The 17,399-nt window shown below is 34.9% G+C and overlaps 4 protein-coding genes across 7 annotated transcripts in view; 3 read left to right on the top strand and 1 right to left on the bottom strand.

The window, feature by feature from the left end:
* The window catches only part of Hwt (SH2 domain-containing adapter heavyweight), a 144,246-nt gene that overhangs the window by 106,774 nt on the left and 20,073 nt on the right, over window positions 1-17,399 (bottom strand). The window lies entirely within an intron of this gene.
* Window positions 889-4,575, top strand: LOC139775851 (chymotrypsin-2-like). Of its 2 annotated transcripts, none has more exons than XM_071712168.1 (8): window positions 889-1,028; window positions 1,816-1,939; window positions 2,358-2,428; window positions 2,631-2,725; window positions 2,822-2,963; window positions 3,075-3,185; window positions 3,427-3,579; window positions 4,326-4,575. In XM_071712168.1, exons 2-8 carry the CDS (start codon window positions 1,891-1,893, stop codon window positions 4,494-4,496), a joined length of 792 nt encoding a protein of 263 aa, XP_071568269.1. In that variant the 5' UTR covers window positions 889-1,028; window positions 1,816-1,890; the 3' UTR covers window positions 4,497-4,575. The 2 variants fall into 2 exon arrangements, with proteins under 2 accessions (XP_071568269.1, XP_071568270.1); XM_071712169.1 differs by having other exon boundaries at window positions 910-1,039.
* Window positions 5,429-9,899, top strand: LOC139775850 (chymotrypsin-2-like). Its single transcript, XM_071712167.1, has 8 exons — window positions 5,429-6,232; window positions 7,008-7,131; window positions 7,549-7,619; window positions 7,821-7,915; window positions 8,001-8,142; window positions 8,254-8,364; window positions 8,606-8,755; window positions 9,482-9,899. Exons 2-8 carry the CDS (start codon window positions 7,083-7,085, stop codon window positions 9,680-9,682), a joined length of 819 nt encoding a protein of 272 aa, XP_071568268.1. The 5' UTR covers window positions 5,429-6,232; window positions 7,008-7,082; the 3' UTR covers window positions 9,683-9,899.
* LOC139775857 (chymotrypsin-2-like) lies at window positions 13,871-17,185 on the top strand. Of its 3 annotated transcripts, none has more exons than XM_071712180.1 (8): window positions 13,871-13,947; window positions 14,466-14,586; window positions 14,985-15,055; window positions 15,239-15,333; window positions 15,446-15,593; window positions 15,673-15,786; window positions 15,903-16,055; window positions 16,353-17,185. In XM_071712180.1, exons 2-8 carry the CDS (start codon window positions 14,538-14,540, stop codon window positions 16,494-16,496), a joined length of 774 nt encoding a protein of 257 aa, XP_071568281.1. In that variant the 5' UTR covers window positions 13,871-13,947; window positions 14,466-14,537; the 3' UTR covers window positions 16,497-17,185. The 3 variants fall into 3 exon arrangements, with proteins under 3 accessions (XP_071568281.1, XP_071568278.1, XP_071568279.1); XM_071712177.1 differs by having other exon boundaries at window positions 13,880-13,947; window positions 14,281-14,586; XM_071712178.1 differs by lacking the exon at window positions 13,871-13,947 and adding an exon at window positions 14,290-14,400.

The raw sequence follows: 17,399 nt of genomic DNA, 5'->3' as shown, positions 1-17,399 counted from the left end.
AGTGGCAGTAGACTAGATGATTACAAAAATAATCGATTGACGCAACAAAAAACCAGCCACAAATTTAGTTTCATACAAACCATATTTTTGTTCAGTGCGCTATATTTGTGTGTTAGTATTTCTAAATTTTCCAACTGAATTTTTAAGTTGCATCAACCAAGACATTTGTTTGTCCATATCCAAACAAGAGAGTCAACCAAACTTTATTTTATTCAACGAAATGGATTTCTCAGTGGCATGTGCATATTGGATTTGAGAGAGGATCGAAAGCTCGTTTTCTGCTGGCGCATACTATCCATCCACGTGCATCCATTTTATTCCGCGATATTTTTAGATAAGAATATTCCCGTCGACTTAATAATTTTTCCGTGAAAAAATCACCTTTATTATAAATTGCAATTGTCACGACGGTATCTGGGGAAGGAATTTTTCTCACAAATGTATATTTACTGGAAAAGTGGTATTGATCGTTTTATGTAGAGTCGCGAGTGCACCTGTAAAGCGATCTCGCCGTTTCTCGACGTCCTCTCGACCGCACTCCGCATCCACAAACATCTCGCAACCTGTCGCCGTGTTTTATCCAAAGTGTTCGAAAGTTAACGAGAATGCGAAGTGAACAATAATCACTCGATCCGACAAAGGGCCTCTCGCCCTGCATCTCGTTGTGACAAGAATTTCGTGATTCTAAAGGCCATATCCGAAAATTTAGTATTAGAATAAGGAAATAAAGTTGCATGGTAACCGAGTGTTTGCCACGCAAAAAAAATACGACGCTGAGAAATTTGACCGAACTTGCATTTTGTCTGACTCTGCAATGATCATATACGATCCGAATAATGACCTAAAGTTTCCCCCCCTCTCTCTCTCTCTCTCCTCTCTCTCGTTGCATCGAGAACAAAAAGGTGAAAAAAATGTTAGTCGACTTATTCGAGTAAAGCGTGTGGTAAGCCATCAATCGTGATTATCGGTATCAACGGTATCCTAAAATACTTCTTCCGTTGTAAGAGAAGTGAAGATCGCGCAGAATAGTAAGTGCATGGTAATTTCGAAAGCTTTTATTTTAAATTATGCGATATCATCAAGATTTATAGTCACAAAAACCGTCAAAACGAACGATCTTTCGCGAATCTCGCATCTGATTATCAATATAACAAGATATGTCAAGAACACCTCAAATATTTCTTCCTCTAGCAAATGAGCTTAAGTGAACATCATTCAGAGTAACTTGGAGTAGTCTGTTCTCATTAAAATACTTCATTATACATTGTGCAATATTGCCGAAGTTTCTAACCGCGGCAAACTTCGACAAAGTGCATTGTTATGTTACTCCCACGTCACAAGTTTGTTTAGCATTACATTCTGCTACTTGCTGCTACTGCATGTCACGTTCAGCCGATAATCCCGCAATGCGAAGTATACATCATATAACAGTGTTAAATTTTTAAAACTGAAATTTATCAAGTTGCGACTTGAGAAACGCGAAAGGCGAACAAAGTATAAAATTACGTAATGAATTTTTAACTATTAGAAACTGCAGAAGATAAATCTTCCTTTTTATGAAATCATTATTATCACTAAGATAATTACTTCAAAATTATTTTATAAATTTGTTGTTAGATTTATGCATAACATAGAAAGTTACGCGATATTAGACATCACTCATCAGTGTTTTATTAATGATAAAAGTAAATAGGAAAATGATAACACAGGTCGCGAGCGAGATAGTACCCCAGTAGATTAGGAACTATTTTAAATGTTAATAAGCATGAGATATCATATTTAATCTTACGTTATTTAAAATTATAAATTTTACAGACAAATGTTCAAGTGTGTGTCATAAACATCAGATTTAGAATAATCAGCTGACACCGTCGCACAAGATTACTAACGATGACGATACAGTTATTGTTCTTAATCCCTTTATTCGCTGTTGCTCATGGTGAGTAATCTAACAGACAAATTGATCAGCTTTGTGACTGTGAACTAAAGTTTGAACAGACTTTTTAAAGATTCAGTCCGAAGTTATACATATTGTGAATATGCTCAATTTTTTCAAGTCGATTTGAGTTATCACTCTGTATTTGAGTTGTCACTGCAAAACGAAAAGAAAATAAGAAACAACGAAAGACACGTTTAAAGTTTTTAATGCATATTTTTAACTAAAAAAATTTTTTTGATCCTAACAAACATTGTATTAGGACAAGTCCCGGTTTCAATTCATTTCTTTGTAATAAATTTAAAAAAAATCATTTTTATTTCGACAATTTTCGACATTCATTTTCGACAAATTTAACTGCCTTCCGTCCCCTTAATTTAATAGAACTAAATTTTAATGTAATAACAAATTTTGAATGCAGGTGTAATAAAAGAAATAGATACGCAGATTGTAGGAAAAAGATTTGCCCAACCAGGTGAAGTTCCATATCAAGTAAGTTAACAAATTACTATTAATTAATATCATTACATTAACTGCTCTGTCTTAAAAATATGCTTAACATTGAACTGAATTTCAAACTAGAACCGTTAAGTTAACTCTTCTCATTCAGCTGAGTCAACTCTAAAAATAGACGTGTAATAATATTAATATATAAATTTCTTGTATCTTGTTGTCACGAAATACATTGTTTCAGGTTTCTCTTCAACTTATTAGAACGGGGGAACACTTTTGCGATGGAGTTTTAGTTGACCGGTATTACATTCTGACTGCCGCTCACTGTGTAGATGGGTAAATATGAGAATCTAAAGAAACGTTTCAGCAATATAAAATGTATATACATACAATATAAAAATGTGTTCCATATGTTCGTGATATTCTTTACAGTGTAAACGTTAGCACCATTTCGGCCAATATGGGACTAATAGACCTACAAAGACCGCATGCGGTACATCAGATCGAGTCCTCTTATATACACGAAGATTACAACAAAGACGGTCAATGGATCAATGATATCGCTTTACTTAAGGTAACATAAAGTTGATATAACTGCAATCAACACATACCCATAGTTTCAATTAAATTAAGCAATTTGAAAATTAAGACTGTGCAAAAGCATACATAGAAAATTCATTTTCAGCTTCAATTTCCAATTAATTATTCTCCTCTGGTATCTCCCGTTACACTAACGCTAAATCAAAACATTCCAGTCGATACGGAAGTAGTAGCATCGGGATTCGGCAGATTATGGGTAAGTTTTTCAACATTCAACCATTTATAACTGTAACTTTCGATTAAACTCACTCTTCGTCTCCTTCTAAAGAGGACAGTTAGAAAGAGATGAAGAGTGAGTTTAATCGAAGGTTACAGTTAATCGACGTTGGTGAAACTGGCCCTTAGATTGTCAGACGCTATATAGGTCTTCGACAATATCATATTTTACATTGTTTTCGCAAGTCACACTTATATTTTTGTACTTTGTATACTTGCAGTATCAAGGAGAGGAACCTACACGATTATATGTCGCGGACATTAAAATAGTCAATCAGGGTTACTGTAGAAATGTGTACGCGAAAACGTTTAAAAATATTTACGACACGCAAATCTGCGCAAATGACGCAACAGCAGAAAAGCGTTCGTGCATGGTAAGAAGCTATATTTACATAAGGCGTTGCAATAAATCGCTGTCATTAGTTACTAGTCGCACGTGCAATTTTACGCTGTCTGTCCAGGTAGAGTCATTAACTACTTAACCTGCATTATTCTTTTCACGCGAGAAGCTTCAACTCGTTCCTAATAATTTCTAAAAGTAATGTCTCAATACAAGGCTTGCATTTCGAGTTGTATAATGTGCTTCAGATTCTCGATAAGAAATTAAGCCCGATTACATATCATGTAATTGGCAATCATATTGTGGAGACATATCATGATTGCAATCTCTCACTTATAAATTTTTATTCATCAATTAATTTATCAATTTATTTATTCATTAATATAATACTTAACAACATACGCGTATGAAACGTGCAATGACTATAGCATTTCAATTCGCCGCCAATTCACTGATTATGTTGATTGTTAAAAATTACCGTATTGATTATTTTGTACAGTAACATATTCGGATTCTTGTTATATTTTGTAATTTAATTTAATTGACAGTAAGATTACAAAACTCGCAGCTGAGTGAATCGAGAGTCCGTTATCGTCAAACATCAATTTCATTAAAAAAATAAAGTGAAAATAATACAAACTAACTCTATATACTAGCAGAGAAACGTATTTATGTTAAATGTTAAATGTTAAATGTAAAAATAACTTTGTTCGTAAGTTGGTTTTTCCAATCAAATCCTTATGAAAGATATTGTTAGCTATTGGGAATTGCATTTTTTAGCGGCCCTATTTTGGCGGCCCTATCACTCTCAATAATGAGCTCATAGGACTCGATTCGTGGGGATATGAATGCGGTTCCAAAATATTCCCGGAAGTATACACACGTGTCCCGTCGTACATCCCATGGATAGTTGACGGTACAGAACATGTAAAGATATGTTTTGATACTTAATGACGTATACAGGAAAATCGAGAATTGATATATATTAAACGTCCAAACATATAGATGTAATAAATCGTCAAATATATATTACATGTGTTTTACTGCGTGTAACTTACATATATACGCTTAACACTTTCCCTATACTATTCTAGAAAATAAACACATAATTTTATAAAGATCAATATAATCGAAATAAAGTGCGATTAATTTATACTGATAAGGGAAAGGTACCAATACCCGAACACTTAAGCATAGGAAATGTACCAATACCTGAACACGTATCTGTGTCTGGATACCTTTAAAAAAATATAAATTTATGAAAATAAACGTTTGGATATTATAACTGAAGTTTCAAACTACAAGAAAAAATACTTTTATCTTTGATTTTAATTCGCGTTATACTTATAAATAATAAAGGTGTTCGGATATAGGTACATGTTCAGGTATTGGTACCTTTCCCTTATTTGTAACTTCCGCAATTTGGCAAGCAAGTGGCAGTAAACGAGATGATTACAAAAATAATCGGTTGACGCAACAAAAAACCAGTCACAAATTTAGTTTCATACAAACCATATTTTTGTCCAGTGCGCTATATTTGTGTGTTAGTATTAGTAAATTTTTTCAATTGCGATTGTCACAACAGTATCTGGGGAAGGAATTTTTCTCACAAATGTATATTTACTGAAAAAATAATATCGATCGTTTTGTGTAGAGTTGCGAGTGCACCTGTAAAGCGATCTCGCCGTTTCTCGAAGTCCTCTAGACCGTATTCCGCATCCACAAACGTCTCGCAACCTGTCGCTGTGTTTTATCCAAAGTGTTCGAAAGTTAACGAGAATGCAAAGTGAACAATAATCACTCGAGCCGTCAAAGGGCCTCTCGCCCTGCATCTCGTTGTGACAAGAATGTCGTGATTACCTACTAAGGCCATATCCGAAAATTTAGTATTAGAATAAGGAAATAAAGTTGTACGGTAACCGAGTGTTTGCCACGCAAAAAAAGTACGACTTTGCGGAATTTGATCGAACTTGCATTTTGTTTGACTCTGCAATGATCATATACGATCCTAATCATAATTTGAAGCCCCCACCGCCCCCCTCTCTCTTTCTCCCTCTCTCTCTTAGTTCTTAGTTTTACAGTATGTTACGTATTATTGATATTGGCTATATTTTATTGCGTTATACTCTATATCCTATTAATTGTTTTTATGCTGGATCATTGGTTGCTCGCCTTATGAGAGAGAGCATGCACACGCTTTTGTAACTACATCAGTATTGTACTTTTATCTTTGCCCTTTAGCCATTGCTTGGGCATGATAAATTATATATATATATATATATATATATATATATATATATATACTCATTGTGACAAGAATGTTGTGATTCTAAAGGCTATACCTAAAAATTTAGTAGAATAAAGAAATAAAGTTGCATGGTAACCGAGTGTTTGCTACGCAAAAAAAATACGACGCTGAGGAATTTGACCGAGCTTGGATTTTGTCTGACTCTGCCATGATCATATACGATCCGAATAATGACCTGGAGCTTCCCCCTCCCTCTCTCTCTCTCTCTCTCTCTCTCTCTCTCGTTGCATCGAAAACTACAAAAAGGTGAAGAAAATGTTAGTCGACTTATTCGAGTAAAGCGTGCGGTAAGCCATCAATCGTGATTATTGGTATCAACGATATCCTAAAATACTTCTTCCGTTGTAAGAGAAGTGAAGATCGTGCAGAATAGTAAATGGTAATTTCGAAAGCTTTTATTATAAATTATGAGATATCATCAAGATTTATAGTCGCTAAAACCGTCAAAACGAACGATCTTTCGCGAATCTCGCATCTGATTATCAATATAACAAGATATATCAAGAACATCTCAAATATTTCTTCCTCTAGCAACTGAGCGTAAATGAACATCATTCAGAGTAACTTGAAGTAATCTGTTCTCATTAAAATACTTCATTATAGATTGTGCAATATTGCCGAAGTCCGTAACCGCGGCATACTTCGACAAAGTGCATTGTTACTTTACTCCCACGTCACAAGTTTGTTTAGCATTACATTCTGCTACTTGCTACTACTGCATGTCATGTTCAGCCGGTAATCCCGCGATGCAAAGTATACATCATATAACAGTGTTAAATTTTTAAGACTGAAATTTACCAAGTTGCGACTTGAGAAACGCGAAAGGCGAACAAAGTATAAAATTACGTAATGAATTGTTAACGATCAGAAACTGCAGAAGATATATCTTTCTTTTTATGAAATTATTATATGATCACTAAGATAATTACTTCAAGATTATTTTATACATTTGTTGTTAGATTTATGCATAACATAGAAAGTTACGCGATATTAGACACTCATCAGTGTTTTATTAATGATAAAAGTAAATAGGAAAATGATAACACAGGTCGCGAGCGAGATAGTACCTCAGTAGATTAGAAATTATTTTAAATATCAATAAGCATGAGATATCCTATCTAATCTTATGTAATTTAAAATTATAAATTTTACAGACATATATTCAAGTGTGGGTCATAAACATCAGATTTAGAGTAATCAGCTGACACCGTCGCACAAGACTACTAACAATGACGATACAGTTATTGTTCTTAATCCCTTTATTCGCTATTGCTCATGGTGAGTAATCTAACAGACAAATTGATCAGCTTTGTGATTGTGAACTAAAGTTTGCACAGACTTTTTAGAGATTCAGTCCGAAATTATACATATTGTAAGTATGCTCAATTTTTTTCCAGTCGATTTGAGTTATTACTCTGTATTTGGGTTATCACTGCAAAACGAAAAGAAAATAAGAAACGGAGAAAGATGCGTTTAAAGTTTTAATGCATATTTTTAACTAAACAAATTTTTTTGATCCTAACAAACATTGTATTAGGATAAGTCCCGGTTTCAATTCATTTTTTTGTAATAAATTAAAAAAAATCAATTTTATTTCAACAAATGTCGACATTCATTTTCGACAAATCTGACTCCCTTCCGTCCCCTTAATTTAATAAAACTAAATTTTAATGTAATAACAAATTTTGAATGCAGGCGTAATAAGAAAAATAGATCCGCAGATTGTGGGGGGAAGATTTGCCCGATCAGGTGAAGTTCCATACCAAGTAAGCTTACAAATTGCTATTAATTAATATCATTACATTAACTGCTCTGTCTTAAAAATATGCGTAGCATTGAACTGAATTTCAAACTAGAACCGTTAAGTTAACTCTTCTCATTCAGCTGAGTCAACTCTAAAAATGGACGTGTAATAATATTAATATATAAATTTCTGTATCTTGTCGTCACGAAATACATTATTTCAGGTTTCTCTTCAACGTATTAGAACGGAGGAACACTTTTGCGGTGGAGTTATAATTAGCCAGTATTACATACTGACTGCCGCTCACTGTCTAGAAAAGTAAATATGAGAATCTAAAGAAACATTTTAGTAATAGAAACTGTATATAGATACGAAAATATGTTCTACGTGATATTCTTTACAGTGTAGACGTTAACACCATTTCGGCCAATGTGGGACTAATAGACCTACGAGAACCGCATGCGGTACATCGGATCGAGTCCTCTTATATACACGAAGATTACAACGTCGACGGTCAATGGAGAAATGATATCGCTTTAGTTAAGGTAACATAGAGTTGATATAATTGCAATCAACACATACCCATAGTTTTAATTAAATTAAGCAATTTGAAAATTAAGACTGTGCAAAAGCATACATAGAAAATTCATTTTCAGCTTCAATCTCCAATTAAATATTCTCCTCTGGTATCTCCCGTTATACTAACAAAAAATCAAACCATTCCAGCCGGTACGGAAGTAGTCGTATCGGGATTCGGCAGATTATCGGTAAGTTACTCAACATTCAACCATTTATAACTGTAACTTTCGATTAAACTCACTCTTCGTCTCCTTCTAAGGGGGACAGTTAGAAAGAGATGAAGAGTGAGTTTAATCGAAGGTTACAGTTAATCGACGTTGATGAAACTGGCCCTTAGACTGTCAGACGCTACATATGTCTTTGACAATATCATATTTTAAATTGTTTTCGCAAGTCACACTTATATTTTTGTATTTTATATACTTACAGTTTCAAGGAGAGAAAACTACACGATTATATGTCGCGGACATTGAAATAGTCAATCAGGATTACTGTAGAGATGTGTACCGGAGATTTAGAAATATTTATGACACGCAAATCTGCGCAAATGACGAAACAGAAGAAAAGGGTTCGTGCGAGGTAAGAAGATATTTAAAAGGCGTTGCAATAGATCGCTATCATTAGTTACTAGTCGCACGTGCAATTTTACGCTGTCTGTCCAGGTAGAGTCATTAACTACTTAACCTGCATTATTCTTTTCACGCGAAGCTTCAACTCGTTCCTAATAATTTCTAAACGTAATGTCTCAATACAAGGCTTGCATTCCGATTTGTATAATGTGCTTCAGATTCTCGATAAGAAATTAAGCCCAATTACATATCATGTAATTGGCAATCATATTGTGGAGACATATCATGATTGCAATCTCTCACTTATCATAAATTTTTATTCGTCAATTAATTTATAATTTATTTTTTCATTAATATAATACTTAACAACATACGCGTATGAAACGTGCGATGACTATAGCATTTCAATTCGCCGCCATTCACTGATTATGTTGATTGTTAATTTACCGTATTGATTATTTTGTACATTAACATATTCGGTTCCTCGTTATGTTTTGTAATTTAATTTAATTGATAGCAAGATTACAAAACTCGCAGCTGAGCAAATCGAGAGTCCGTTATCGTCAAACATCAATTTCATTAAACTAATAAAGTGAAAATAATACAAACTAACTCTGTATACTAGCAGAGAAACGTATTTATAGTTCAATGTAAAAAATAACTTTGTTCGTAAGTTGGTTTTTCCAATCAAAACCTTATGAAAAATATTGTTAGCTATTGGGGAATTGCATTTTAGTACGATTCTGGCGGCCCTGTCACTCAGGGGGAGCCTGGGTTAGAGGAGCTCATAGGACTCGGTTCGTGGGGATATAAATGCGGTGACACGACATACCCTGCCGTGTACACACATGTCCCGTCGTACTTCCAATGGGTAATTGACAATACAGAAGATGAGAAGAATAAGAACAATACAGAAGATGACAATACAGAAGATTGATAATTAACAAAGTATAGAGATATGTTTGGATACTTAATGACGTATACAGGAAAATCGAGAATTGATATATATTAAACGTCCAAACATATAAATGTAATAAATCGTCAAATATATATCACATGTGTTTTACTGCGTGTAACTTACATATACCTACGCTTAACACTTTCCCTATACTATTCTAGAAAATAAATACATAATTTTATAAAGATCAATGTAATCGAAATAAGGTGCGATTATTTTATATTAATATTTGTAACTTCCGTAATTTGGTAAGCAAATGGCAACAGACGAGAATTTGCTTAAAGAAAACATACATTCGGACAAATTGCGTACAGATTGTATATTGCGCGTTTCGTAATTTCTGCGGTCGATGTGACAGCGGTAAACGTATCTCAAGAGAGAGAAGTGGGTCAGTCAAAGCAAATCCGTTTAACCATTCCGGCAACGTGCGCCAAGTGCACGAAATTGTTTCGGAGAGATTAATGAACATTTCTCTCTCAAAAATGGACGCAAGAACCATTTGCATCTGTTTCCTCTTGTTTCTGCGCGACGTTAATTTCTACGTTTCCGCACACGCGCGCATAGACGTGCAGGTCGTACGAACGGAGGACCCTGGCGCGTTTGTTGAGATATATGCTTCGCATAATGTGTGTTCTTCCATTTTATAAAAGACAGTAATAAACGTTCACGTGCATCAGAGAAAAGTATTTGAACAATTTCGAATTGTTTTTGCGAGCAAGTAAATTTCGTCGATCGAGTTTATCAAAAAAGAAAAGCTGCATTTGATTGATGTATCGCTGTCGCTGAGAAATTCGATGTCGCGAGGTATCGGATTGAAACTGAGTAGGAATGTAGTTTGCAGAGAGACGGGTCGCGCCGATGCTCTTTGCTTTTACGACGCCGTGAAGGCGAAATATCGAAAACGCCTGGCATCCAACCGATCCACGTTATTTGACTCTGCCGGTTCTCGTGCTTAATGCACACGAAAGCGAAAAACGGAGACTCCCACCTTCCGATACGTTAAAATTATTAGACAGAAAACGAGAACGAAAATTAAATACAGCAGATAACAACCGCCATTTCAAACAATAATCACGAGAAACGCGCGATTACTGTGAGCTCCGAAAACGGTTTTATGATTCCCCGTATTTCCTTTGGTAAAGAGCCTCATTTTTGGTCTCGCTCTTTGCGCTGCAACTTACGTCTCCGCTCACGCTACGCTACTCCCTCGGGTACTACATATAATTGTTAAGAATTACAGCGCAAGAAACATCTGTGAGCTTGTTTTCTCGGATTTAAGTGAGCTCTAATTCTCCTAAATGCGCTACAAAGATATAAATTACATATATGCCTCGCAATAATTATTATAATAACAGCATTCTGCTTCTTTCATTAAGCATTAACCAAAATAGTTTAGATATTCTGATACATTTTTGAACAAATAATACGGTTTCTCCTTAAATTTATCAAATATTGCGTTACAAAGGTATAATTAATAAATAAATTGATAATAAATTACATATGCCTCGCATTAATTATTATACTAACAGCAATTCTGCTTCTTCTTATATATATCGTGCATTAACAAAAATATAGTTTAGATATTCTGATATATTTTTGAAAAAATAATACGATTTTTCTTCAAATTCATCAAGTGTTGCGTTATAAAGATACAATTAATTTATTAATAAATAAATTGATGATAATAAATTACGTATTTCGCAATAATTATTTTATTCATAAATTCTGCATTTTCTTATTACGAATTAAGAAAAATATAATTAAATATTCTAAGGTATTTTTTTTTTTTAATAATACTTTCTCGTTAAGAAAATACTCATTAAGAAAATAATATTTTCTCGTTAAAAAAATTCTCATTAAGAAAACTATCAAATGTTATACAGTTTAGCCGATGGGGCATTGCTCAATGAAAAATATGCACCAGGACTACATATTTCGCATTTATACATGTTTCAGAATCTACATAGAAATCTTCTTCTCTCAACAAAGCAATAACACATGCTGTCTCTCATTGTCAGAAATTATCCGAAGCTATTCGTGTATTCATTCATGTGTTTATCTTCACCGGATAAATCTAGATAATTCAAAGATTCTGAATAGTTCGACAATAATGTGTATCAACACACCGAGAACAGAGTCAGACTATTTCACTACCTGTATGATCGATGAGAAGCTCCGGATGCGGGGTCGTCGGACGCAGGTGAGTCCTGGAACAGCGGTTCTCAATATCGCTTCTTGGTTGCCAGGATCGATCGACTCCCTACCTCCTGCTACACCCCGAGGTATCGCGATAACGGTATGTCCAGGTCAAATCGAAAATCGCAGAATTGTCGATTGTATCGTCACGTTTCGACCGATCTTCATAGCCTGTTTGCTTTTAATAATAAATTAGAAATTCCGTTTAAAAACGATGATATCAACGCGATAACATCCTGTTTGTTTCGAAAATTAACAGATCTCGATATATCGCGCTTCAAGTACAATTACACGGCCGCGTTATTATCTTCGCATTCGGCGGTTCGGTTTCAACCATCACGAGTCGGGCTGCATTCCATTAGGTAGGGAGAATCGATCGACCCCTACCTTGGGAGCCAGGCATCCCGCGGCTGTCTGTCAAGATTTCGTGATAAAGAAGGATGGCGCCTTCCGGGACAACTGAATCTAGTGGCGACATTGCGGAGCTGCGGATATTCGGAATAAAGTATACAAATGCTTCGAGTAACTTGGGAAAACTTCCGTCTCTTTAAAGCTGGAGCATTCGGCTCATCATGAAGCTTACCTCGGATAATCTCTCGACCGTGACGTGATTGCCATACGATTGAATTCGACTTGTACATACATATATCCGCTCGCGCATTGAGTAAGTTGGAGAACGCCAGCTTTCTCTCGCGAAAATCCTCTTTTTTAAATATCGCAAAATGAGAAATATAAATTTAGGTATCTTCTCAACGAATGCACGTTGCATTAGCTTCATCCCGTCAATTTTGATGAAGCTATGTTGCGGCAGTGCAATCAAATCCGGCAGGATGCCACGTACAAATCCGCTCGCTGTGTAGATAAAAATTTTCGGAGATATTTTCATTTGTATCGCGTGTCATATGCGCTCGATATGTATGACCTGAAAAACAAGTTTTCCGATAAATATCATTTTTTTTTCCTCACGAAAAATTCCGAAAATTGGATATCGCATATCAGTGTCATACGAGAATGGTAATGCGCATAAATAAAAGTTAGCATTTACACATCGCATTAACATCTCCTATATTTACAGCCTATCGCAACGATTTCGTGTCTCAGTACGTTTAAGAGGGAAACTGGCAAACTGAGATTTAAAAGGTCCAAATTAGGGCTGCATTATTCAGAAGATCACTCGACCGTGTTTAAAAGCGCGGCGTGTTTAACTTGCATCGTAAAAAAAAAAGAGATGATGTCTTTGCGGCATTATCAGCACGTACAAGACTTTCGAAGTATCTGGAGCCGAGCCAACGTCGCCTTGGATGCAGTTTCGCATCTGTTCTGCTATCGATCGGAAGGTCACTCAACCAGGTGCCTTCGTAATGGGTTATGACGCCCCCCCGGAGATACGCCACATTGACTGACGGCTACTTCATCCTAATTGGATAAAAACAGCGCAGAATTCGCTCGTCTTAAAATGATGGATGCGGCAATGAAGAGACGGGTTTTTAACGGGCACCGTTTCGCAACATTGCGCACTCAGAACTGTATCGGCATTTTTAATGCGAGCGCCTACACACGCCGGATTTGCGATAAATTAATACGTATTATGTGTCGTTATAGGAAACCGAGCAGATTTTCGTAAAGTGGAAGAAATGATTGTAGCTCTACGTGCGAAATTAATCTGTGTGAGGATATAGTTAGCACTAGGTAATCCCGACACTATTTCTATCAAGTTTACGACTGATACAATTCCAGTAAATATAAACTTTACTTATCACTTTCAAAGTTTACTTATCACTTTGACATTGATTACTGCATAAAAATAAGTTCAGCCTTCGAAGTTATAAAAATGCTATTCTCTGTATCTATACAATCTTTTCATTGTCAATATCATCGAAGCTATCGATTATTTCCACGAAGTATATAAACGTAGTAGGGATGTGATAATCTTCGTGATAATTTAACAATAAAATTAATATTTAGCTTCAGAATTTTCGTAACACATCATCGTCGGTCAATCCAAATGATAAGCTGTTCAGAGTCCGACATTCATCAATATCTGACAGGTGATTGAAATTTATTGAAATGTACATTATATATATACACAGAAATCTTGCAAAAAAAATTATTGGGCCATTTAAAAAATACGATAATTCTAACGGTAAACTTAATTATAAAATTTTAGGAAAGGAAATACATAAAATGTACATAATTGTCAATAAATATATGAACCTTTAAAATAATTTACACTTATAAACTCAAAGGCATAGAAAAAATATCTCATCATTAATTGAAAATTATTCGTTTATTTATATGAAGGCAAATGTTAAACTATTTGATCTTCAGTTATTTCTTAATTTCTAGACAAAGTTTAAGTATGTAAAATTCTATCCATCTAGATTTTTTAAAGATGTTATATCAGAGAATATTCACTACCTTATTCGACAACGCGCATCCGTTTCACAAATACCCGTTGATACGTGAAACGAAAACAGCAAACAAAGAATCAGACGTAATCGGTAATTAAATGTACTTATCTAATCTGGAACGCAAGAAGTCTTGCTACTCAACGGTCTGTTAACAGGTGTGCCATTTATCATCAAAAAAGTATATGAATTACTTCATTGTTCAGCAAATGTGATTGTTGGCGCTTAAAATGTTGTCCTCAGTTTTATTTCTTCTTGGCGTAGCATCTACCTTCCAGTGTGAGTAAAATTAATATCAATAGAATAAATATAATATAATAGAAATTACCTACATTGTATATTATGCATTATGACCGTAGTGAATGAGATATAAACTGCCCAGTTTTTTGATAAGTGATTTCGATAAGTCGAATTGACACTGTTTGAATCCTCACAAGAGCAAGTTTTGACCAATTAATCAAATTGCCGTTGATTAAAGTGACTCAAATGACAAAAATTAAAGTAATGTCTCGTACATCGATGTGACAACTGCAACGGGAAGAAATATAATAAAGTGCCGTTTTAAATTGAATTTAATCGAACGCTACATTGATGACGTATACATTCAATTGCATTAAAATATACAGCTAACTCTCTGGTAAAATTTTAGCTCAATAGGTTCATTGTTGTGTTAACAGCCACCGTATCCGAGTTCGATCCACGTATCATAAATGGTGAGGATGTAAAACAAGGTGAAATACCGTATCAGGTGAGTTGTGACTTGTAAAATGACGTTATTTACTAATTCAAGTAAAATTACTTTCTTACGTAACAAATCTAGTATCAGTCTCTCAAACAGATACTCCGTTTTACATAGCTCTCATTAACTAAGTGCTCGAAGATGCAGAAAAAAAAAGAATTTATGGATCATCAGGTACAAATTATTTTCCAGGTCTCCCTGCAGACGCCAAGCAGTAGCTTTCATTTTTGTGGCGGATCTATCGTTAATCTAAATTTCGTCGTTACTGCTGCTCACTGCGTCGAAGGGTAATTAGCTTTCACAGCCAAGTAACATGTGTCTCGTGAAATATCAGAGCTTGCGATTTTAAAAGAGATGCTAATAAATTTGCGCTTTTAATTACGACTATTCCATCTGCAGCAAGCTTCCTAAGGACATAAAAGTTATCGCCGGTACTGTAAATTTGAACCGTCCAGGCGCAGGAGCGACACGTGCGGTTAAAGAGATCATTACTCATAAAGAATACAATCCTTCTAATTCGTGGGTTAATGACATCGCATTGATTAGGGTAAGTTGTCCAATCGACTGTTTCTTCGAATCTCGATGTCATTGGCTCTCGTCACTGACGCAACGTTTTGTTTCTTTAGGTGTTCTCTCCTTTTAACCCATCGAGCAACGTTGGTTTAGTAACTCTGCCCGAACAAGATGAAACTGTCCAGGAAGGGGCTGTGGCCAGAGTCTCCGGATTTGGAAGATTATCGGTAGGCGCAGCACAATTAATTCCACGCGATATATATCGTTTGCTGCGGTTTTAGATATATATTTGGTAAAAGCAGCAACAACGGTTCTAACGCCGTAATTCTCTTACAAATTACAGCCAGACGGGCCCGGATCCAAATACTTACAAAAGGCTAACATTTACATAGCTAAACAGGACTATTGCAAAAGAATGTATGACAGGATGATATATGATATTTACGATACTCATATTTGTGCCTATGATCCGAACGTCAGCCGAGGATCTTGTAAGGTAAACGCAGCGAACGTATAATAATCTATTTGGCTTTTTAGACTAAATTTAATCCTTAATACAATTATAAGATAAAAGTTAAACGTAACTTAGAGAAGACAAAATAAACAATTGCGAAAAATAGTTGATTAACACTCCCCGCGAAATATATAACAAACCAAAATTAAAAGAAAGAGCAACAGTTGCGAAAGCTGTATCGCTTTAAAGCGTCACGCGAGCTTTAAACATTTTATGCATGCGCGAATCGTTCTTTTTTTCTGTTTTAATTTTAGAAAACATTTTAATCTTCTTTTGCAGGGTGACTCGGGCGGTCCCTTGATCGTTAATGGAAAGCTTGTCGGGCTCGTATCATGGGCGAAAGCTTGTTCTCTTACTGACTATCCAACTGTATTCACTCGCGTACCTTCGTATATCGACTGGATCAAGGAGAACGCCGTATAAATTCAATTGATATATTCATTATTCGTATAGACTGACGATCGTCAATTCACACAAGCATACCGAGCACAGGTTACATTCATATTTTTTTTTCTATTTTATTCCGTCGCGTTGAATGTGCCGCCAATAATTTTATCTCGCACGGGCAAAATTTGTTACTGCTGCTAGACAGTAGATTATGTCGTATCTTTCAAAATTAATTGCTGATATGATAAGATTATCAGTAGACACGCACGGAGATCAGTCTCGTGTCAGATGCCGTAATTTAAGCAAGAAATTTGTACAAGCACATTTGCGTTGATAATTCGTTTTGCAAATATGTTTGTGTTATTTTCACTTATCTCGCAAAATGTTTTATCACGGTTCCAAAATCTATAGCAAACATGTCACACAAATGTTTATTTCATATATCTATTATTTTTATAAATTAAAAAGACTTGTAAATATTGAATAATATATAAAGTGTTCCAGAATTGAAGAGAATTGATGTTCTTAGAGAGTGTAAGAATACTGAGTATTATAAAATTAGATAAATATAAGAATATGGGGTAAATATAGTATGTAAATAGATTCTATCTGTCGTTAAATTTAAATTTAAATTATACATACTCAAAGTCCCTTTGTATATAAATGTCTGTAAATTGTGTAAATAAAAAAAGGCCCATAATATAGTGTAATTAAAACGTTATCTTGTTATGAATAAATGCTCTTGTAATCCAAACAGTCGACTAAGATAAGTAAGAACGACAAATCGTCTAGATTATTATCTTAAGTTTTTCCATTTATCTCGTGAAATTAAATCAGACCGATAACACGCTAAGTATATCGTCGTTAGATAGAGTCATCGGTAGAATCATTAAGTAACGTCGTAATACTTTTCAACCGTGTTCCGTCTATAATTAGTTG

This window comes from Temnothorax nylanderi, unplaced genomic scaffold, assembly GCF_030848795.1.
Source record: "Temnothorax nylanderi isolate EJ_2023f unplaced genomic scaffold, tnyl_v1.0 TNYL_tig0106_pilon, whole genome shotgun sequence".
Taxonomy (NCBI): Eukaryota; Metazoa; Arthropoda; class Insecta; order Hymenoptera; family Formicidae; genus Temnothorax; species Temnothorax nylanderi.
Note: the sequence above shows the minus strand (reverse complement) of the source record. Positions and strands in the feature narration are given on the sequence as shown.

Bases quoted from the DNA above. Each gene is read 5' to 3' on its own strand.
- LOC139775851 (XM_071712168.1), top strand. From the start codon at position 1,891: ATGACGATACAGTTATTGTTCTTAATCCCTTTATTCGCTGTTGCTCAT. The intron at 2,726-2,821 runs GTAAATATGAGA...TATTCTTTACAG, and splicing joins GCCGCTCACTGTGTAGATGG to TGTAAACGTTAGCACCATTT. The intron at 2,964-3,074 runs GTAACATAAAGT...ATTCATTTTCAG, and splicing joins ATGATATCGCTTTACTTAAG to CTTCAATTTCCAATTAATTA.
- LOC139775850 (XM_071712167.1), top strand. From the start codon at position 7,083: ATGACGATACAGTTATTGTTCTTAATCCCTTTATTCGCTATTGCTCAT. The intron at 7,916-8,000 runs GTAAATATGAGA...TATTCTTTACAG, and splicing joins GCCGCTCACTGTCTAGAAAA to TGTAGACGTTAACACCATTT. The intron at 8,756-9,481 runs GTAAGAAGATAT...ATTGCATTTTAG, and splicing joins AAGAAAAGGGTTCGTGCGAG to TACGATTCTGGCGGCCCTGT.
- LOC139775857 (XM_071712180.1), top strand. From the start codon at position 14,538: ATGTTGTCCTCAGTTTTATTTCTTCTTGGCGTAGCATCTACCTTCCAG. The intron at 14,587-14,984 runs GTGAGTAAAATT...TTGTGTTAACAG, and splicing joins CGTAGCATCTACCTTCCAGT to CCACCGTATCCGAGTTCGAT. The intron at 15,056-15,238 runs GTGAGTTGTGAC...ATTATTTTCCAG, and splicing joins AAGGTGAAATACCGTATCAG to GTCTCCCTGCAGACGCCAAG.